General features: G+C 38.5%; 2 protein-coding genes across 2 annotated transcripts; both read left to right on the top strand.

The window, feature by feature from the left end:
- Window positions 1-407: 407 nt before the first annotated feature.
- On the top strand, window positions 408-2,815 carry LOC123199433 (SCARECROW-LIKE protein 7). The gene is made up of 2 exons (XM_044614440.1): window positions 408-586; window positions 713-2,815. Exon 2 carries the CDS (start codon window positions 756-758, stop codon window positions 2,568-2,570), a length of 1,815 nt encoding a protein of 604 aa, XP_044470375.1. The 5' UTR covers window positions 408-586; window positions 713-755; the 3' UTR covers window positions 2,571-2,815.
- A 2,822-nt stretch (window positions 2,816-5,637) lies between these two features.
- On the top strand, window positions 5,638-6,460 carry LOC123199825. The gene is made up of 3 exons (XM_044614896.1): window positions 5,638-5,955; window positions 6,058-6,191; window positions 6,282-6,460. Exons 1-3 carry the CDS (start codon window positions 5,690-5,692, stop codon window positions 6,353-6,355), a joined length of 474 nt encoding a protein of 157 aa, XP_044470831.1. The 5' UTR covers window positions 5,638-5,689; the 3' UTR covers window positions 6,356-6,460.
- The last annotated feature ends 318 nt before the right edge of the window (window positions 6,461-6,778 follow it).

Genomic DNA, 6,778 nt, shown 5'->3' with positions numbered 1-6,778 from the left:
AAAATATCTATAAAAAAAAAAAAAAAGTGTAAAAGCAAAGAATTAAGAACAAAAGCACAGCGTTACAGTGAAGAGGCAAGCGAGACCTTTAAACGGACGGCGAGGATTCTATTTCAGTCACCAGGAAATTACAGAGAATTACGTCATTTTAGGCGGCCATATCGACGTGTTGTTGCGACAGGACCTACTCCAATTTGAAGACTCCGTACAGAGAAGAGAACAGTAGAGAGACACGTGTACACTATGAGGTGACGTTTTGATGTTGAGACATATGGTCCCACCTTCATATAAGGCCACGTCATACGTGCCGCACTATCTACTACTGCGACAGCAGAGTGGCTATTGCATTTGCCTAGGGTTACTTTTCATCATTTTCCTTAATTAATTTATTTGAAAATATTGTTTTTTTCATCTAGACAGGGAAAGTTGGCCCCACAGTAAACGTTTTTGTCCATCTACTGGGATGGAGCTTTGATTCTTTAAAGCTATCTTCTATACTTGTTCAGAGTTGTTTATTTCATCTCTCTAGCTGAAGCAAATCCAACTTGCGAAATTGGGATCCCGTCTTTTCTGGGCCTTTAATTCTGTATGTACTCTCTGTCTCTGTCGCTCTGCCTCTGACTCTCTGTTTTCTGGGCCTTTAACTGTAAAAATCTAGTATGTTGCAGAGGCTCTTCATCTTGCTAATGCTTTTGTGATAATGTGAGTGCAGATTTATTTATTTTTATGTTTTTCCGGTGAGATTTGGCCGGAGAATGGCGTATATGTGTGCAGATAGTGGCAATTTAATGGCTGTTGCCCAACAAGTGATCAAGCAGAAGCAACAGCAAGAACAACAGCAGCAGCAGCAACATAACCAGCAGCAACAGCAGCTTTTAGGGCTAAATCCTTTTTCTTTAAACCCTTGGACGGCTAACCCCATGTCGAATTCTCCGAATTTGGGTTATGGTCTAGGCGGGTCGGCCTTTCCGGACCCGTTGGATGCCGGAGAAGCTGCGTTTCAGTTTCCTCAAATCGACCACTCCAGTGGGTTTAGGTTTTCTGATTTTGGCGGTGGGCCTGGTGGTGAGTTTGATTCAGATGACTGGATGGAGACTTTGATGGACGGTGGGCACTCAACGGATAGTTCTAATCTTCCATCAGGCTGTGACGCGTGGCAAAACAATGCTGATTTTGGGCTTTATTCGACCGATCCCTTTGCCAATTGCCCGAGTCGACTCAGCGGGGTTTGTTCTTCGCCGTCCGATCTCAACCAAGTTATCTTCACGGAACCTCAAAAGAACATAATCCCTGCAGTATGGACATCAACACCGCCACCTTCTTCCCCTCCGCGTTCCTTGTCGGCGGCCAAAGAAACCGAGCCAACAAGTGCTCCTGTAGTACAGCCAGGTGTACTCAAAAATCAAGCTGAAGGTGCCTCAGCTTCCATCAGCATGCCGGAAAATGACACAACACAACCAATTATAAAGGCTTTATTGGACTGCGCTCGACTCGCTGAGTCTGAACCGGACCGAGCTATTAAACTGCTGATTAAGCTTAGAGAGTCAGTATCTGAACGCGGAGATCCAATTGAAAGAATGGCGTTTTACTTCACTGAAGCTCTCTACAGCAAAGTCTCTCTGCAAGCACAGAAAACAGAATCCTCCCTGGAGACAAACTGTGGAGATTACATTCTCTCTTACAAAGCCTTAAACGATGCCTGCCCCTATTCAAAGTTTGCACATTTAACAGCTAATCAAGCTATACTTGAAGCTACTGCTGAAAGAAATAAGATTCACATAGTTGATTTTGGAATTGTTCACGGAGTTCAATGGGCATCTCTGTTACAAGCTCTCGCCTCTCGGCCAGAAGCAAACGCACTCAGTATTAGGATCTCGGGTATACCCGCACCGGTTCTTGGCAAGTCACCTGCTGCTTCTCTCATTGCTACGGGTAATCGTCTCTGTGAGTTTGCTAAAGTTCTGAAACTAAAATTCGAGTTCGAGCCCATTTTGACTCCAATTCAGCAACTCAATGCTTCATGTTTCAAAATTGAGCCAGATGAGGTGTTGGCTGTGAACTTCATGCTTCAGTTGTACAATCTATTAGATGATAACCCAGTTAGCGTAGAGACTGCTCTGAAAATGGCCAAATCTTTAAACCCCAAAGTGTTAACTCTTACCGAGTATGAATCAAGTTTGAACCGAGTGGGCTTTGTTACCCGTGTGAAGAACGCTTTGAAGTATTACTCAGCTGTGTTTGAGTCGGTAGAGCCAAACATGGCACGAGATTCAACAGAGAGACTACAACTGGAGAGGCTAATACTTGGCCGGAAAATTGCTGGTCTGATTGGAGCTGAAGGTGTGGGCAACAGAAGAGAACGTGTGGAGAACAAGGAACAATGGAGGGTTCTGATGGAGAGTGCGGGATTCGAGCCGGTTCCTTTCAGCAATTATGCACGTAGTCAGGCTGACATACTGTTATGGCACTATAATTACAGTACCTTGTACTCATTAATTCCGTCTCAACCGAAGTTTCTATCTCTGGCATGGAACAAGGTGCCTCTTCTCACCGTTTCATCCTGGCGTTGATTCATGGTCGGTGGGTTTTCAGTTTTCTGACATAAATGTCTTAGTTTTCACCTTATATGAATTGATCTCAGACTGATTCCTGGTTTCATTATTTAGTGATGTAACAGGCTGTTTATAATATTAATAGCAATCAAGCAATTTACTTCATGACTATTCTTCCTCTTGTTTTAGTCTTTTTGAGTTTCTAGCTGTACTTTGTTGGGCTTAGAGTTGCCTAAAAGTATCATAAAAAAGTGAATTCAAAATCTTATGGGGTCTGTGCTTTAAGCTATTAAATTTCTCTTCATGTTTGCATTGTTGTTTCTCAAAGTGAATTGGTATAAAGAACTGTTCTTGATGACTAGAGCTATGAATTTTTCTGAACTTTGTGTCTCTTCTGCAGCTCAAAGCTAGGCTTCTGGACAGGCAAGTGACATTTTTTTTTCTTTTTCGCTGCAGTAAAAATTGTATTATAAAAACTCAAAACTTCAAAATATGTCAATGTCTTCTTGACTTGTGATTGATGTTTTCTTTTTTGGTTAATATCTGCAAGGTTTAAACAGTTTGTGATTTCTGTAATTGGCAGTTGATGAAGACTAACCACACGAAACTTTCTTTTCCATGCAATTTATTTGCTTTGTTGTTATTAAGACGTATAAAAAGCTGTGTGTATTTGGTGATATGGTCTGCCAGAATCTGTTGCCTAACTTTCAATTTTATGAACAGAAATCTTTGCTTATGTAGCTCTAAAGAATAAATGCACACTGCTTGTCCCTTTCATGATACAATCGGAGAGAAGACTTAGGAGGAGACCCTGAAAATGATAGCTTATCTTTTAGCATAGTTGAGAAGAAAGAAAAATGGAGAAAGCTCCTTTCCAGCTCCAGGGGAAGTCCTTGGGCCAGAGCACCATTGACAAGGTGGGCAATGGGCTGCTATGTTTTTTTTCCTAGTCTTTGATTTTGACCATTCTGGATTCTCTTTTAGTTTCAATTTTCCTGATGCAATTCGAGTGCAACATTTTGCATTTTGGCATAGCTGCATAAGTCCTCTCCTCCCTAGTCCCTTACAGCCCATTTGATTGATATTGGTTCTTCTTATAGCTGCAGCCATGCTTGTTAAATTGACACAATTTTTTCTATCAACACTTGAAATATCCTGCAGGACTTTGCCATTCACTATGATAAACATCAGATGTCAGAATTGTCCTCTGAATCTGAATCTGGATCTATGAAAGCAAGCTTTAATAATGTTGATTTTGTGTTTAAATCTTCTTCTACTCAAATTTTTGTTACCAATCTTCTAAAAATATCAGTCTCTCCCATAGAACCTCCTTTGGTAATCCAGAACTCTACATGTGAAACTACCAAACCTAATGAAGTGCAGTGTCTCCATGTATTGTTGATATGTCCAAGCACCACACTTGGGCCCAACGTCCACATATAGTTAGATGGGCTGAATACAAACTCTTTTAATTATGGGTAAATTCGAACAAAAGTCAGTTTGAATTTGACTCATTTAAATTGATAAATAGTAATATTAGAAAAGATAAAAAACAATATTGAAGGAGAAAATTTGTCAAAAAAGAACAAAACAATTTTAGCGAGGTGAGTTATATCAATTTTGAGTTAAAGCCTAAGCTCGAATATCTAAAATTGTTACTATAAATCCTGATTGAGCCGGGTCAAATTGAATCCACCCGTAATGACAACTTATTTTCTTCTTTTGGAGCTCCATCGTTTTGTACCAGCTGCTCGTATCAGCAAAATTATACATCCACAGTAAATCTCCATCTAATATTCTAACCTAACACCATAGTTTCTGAACTTAGAACATTTTAGCGTGTCTCAAGACTTCTATTCTAAATATGTTAAAATTTGTCCTTGTGGTTTTTTATTTTAAATTGGAAAATACTATCACATTACAATTCAAACAAGACCAAAGGACTATTTCTTACCCAAATTTTAGTCTAATCTCAAAAATATATTTACGTCAATTCAAAACCTCAAAATCTCACATATAAGCTATTAATGTGGATGACATTTGTTAAAGTAAATTCTATCCAAGATTTGAAAAGCTACATTTTTTCCCTCACGGGTTTCAATTTTTCTAGCAATCTCTCCTTTTCCGGCAACTGACAGCCTCTAGCCATCTTTCTCCCTTCATCCGGTCTCATCTTAGCCAGAGAAGAGAAACTTTATCTGGACAAACTCGTCTTCATCACTCAAAAATTTGGTCTTGTCGTCTTCGTAGCTCCAAGATCTTTCTCATTATCGCTTCAATCTTATCGTCGCTCAAAGATCCGATCGCATCGTTGCTCGACAAAGATGATTTGTCGTTTTCATTCAAACAAAGTTTCATCTTGTTTAGCGAGGATGCGATTGGAAGAAGAGAGAGAGATGATCGGAGGTTGTTGTTTATTGGAGAGGGAGAGGTTGCCTAAAAAATTGAAACCCTAATGGGAGAAATGCGGTTTTTCAAAGTTTAATTATAAAGAAAAAATTATTAATTTTTTAAATTAAAGGAAGAAAATGATATAAATTTTTAAGATTTTAGGGTTTAGTGATAAAATAACAAATTTACTTTTATCTCTAATAAAATTTTTTAATCAAAATTAGTCTATAAATAAGTATTTGAATTTTTTAACTATCATTAATATGCTTTTAAAATTGAGCTAAAATTTAGACGAAAAACAATCCTTTACCCATCAAACAAAGATATAAATTTGTTCCTCTTCAGTGTGCCATTGGCAGAACCACAATTGAATTTGGTTGATGACGTTGCTACAGTAAGCAACGGTCAAGTGCAAGTGTCAAACGGTCAAGTGCAAGTGTGCAACGGTCTCATGGTCGCACAACTTGGAGACACCTGCATATTTACCCTTCTTTCCATTTTTTGTCTAATGCTGAAAGGAAAGAGACATATCCTTGGTATAGAATAGATTATAAAATTTGTACTGAAAATATGGGTCAGCTGACGCTAAGCCGGCCCCCTTTAACCTTTAGGCCCTGCGATTCTCCAAGATTTTAGAATTGAGCTTATAAATTCAGGCAGAAATCTGACACGTAACGACATATTGCTACGTCTTATGGCGTTTAAATGGGGATTTCTGTTAACTGTGTAGTAAGACTAGGACCACCATGTTGAACCGACAGAATATAAATGATCTCCCGTCTATATACCGATCAGTCTCCCAGTTTGCATTTTGTAAAATAGCATCATACACGAAAATGAATCACGCAATTAGATCAGTCAGAGCCAATCCACCATCTGTGCTCTCATCGCTAAAAGCTTCAGTAGTAAAAGTTCGGCAGGTGATTACCCAGTCTAGGCTACCAGAGAACCCATCAAGCTTGGATTCTTCTCAGAACCAGATAAACCCTAATAATCCGCAAGAGAAAACTGGGTTAGTTGTGGTCATTTCTTTCTTGTTTAGTTTGTTTTATCATAAATCTATGTATTTATTTTCTAGTTTCATTACTGGGCTGAGTTGATGTGGGTGACTAAGGGACGTGATGTCTCATTCATTTGGAGAGGGATATGCCACAAGGTCTGATGAAGACGGCTTCGGTGGCATCTATGGAGGCAATCAATCCGTTCCTAAAATCGAAATAGATAAAGAGATTCATGAAAATCACCCAGGTAAGTGGTGCCTCAAGGCTGAAAGCTATATACCAATCACATTAATTTACTTTTGCTTATGCGTTTGATGCTGTGGCTGGCCTTTAAAAGCTTATGACAAGACCCAAGGAAGCGACGTGGCAGAGAAGGAAAAGGGTCGGCATCAGACCGATGCATCAAGCTAGATGGAGAAATTTTCATGCATTGTTACTAGCCACTTTTTCTTTATCAACGGAATAATGGAACAATATTCTTTCAATTAGGAATAAAATTCTGTGCTCTTGATCAAAGCCATTATCTACCCATTTGTTTACTTCATGAACTTCACGAATTTGTTTACTCTTGATCAAAACTGTCTTCAACAAATACATTGCAAAGATTATAAATACGTGCAAAAATACAAGTTATTTGTAATCACATAAAATAATATAAAAAATAATTCAATTTAATTCAATTCAATTATGAATATAATTATTTGAATGACCTTAGAAATGGTCTCATTGTTTATAAAACAACCCGAAGATTTGCTAGATGAACAAATGTTCCAAACATGAAACGAACATTATTATTATAGTTTTCACTTCTTTTTTTAATTCAAATTTCTTTAC

Source organism: Mangifera indica, chromosome 16, assembly GCF_011075055.1.
Source record: "Mangifera indica cultivar Alphonso chromosome 16, CATAS_Mindica_2.1, whole genome shotgun sequence".
Taxonomy (NCBI): Eukaryota; Viridiplantae; Streptophyta; class Magnoliopsida; order Sapindales; family Anacardiaceae; genus Mangifera; species Mangifera indica.
Note: the sequence above shows the minus strand (reverse complement) of the source record. Positions and strands in the feature narration are given on the sequence as shown.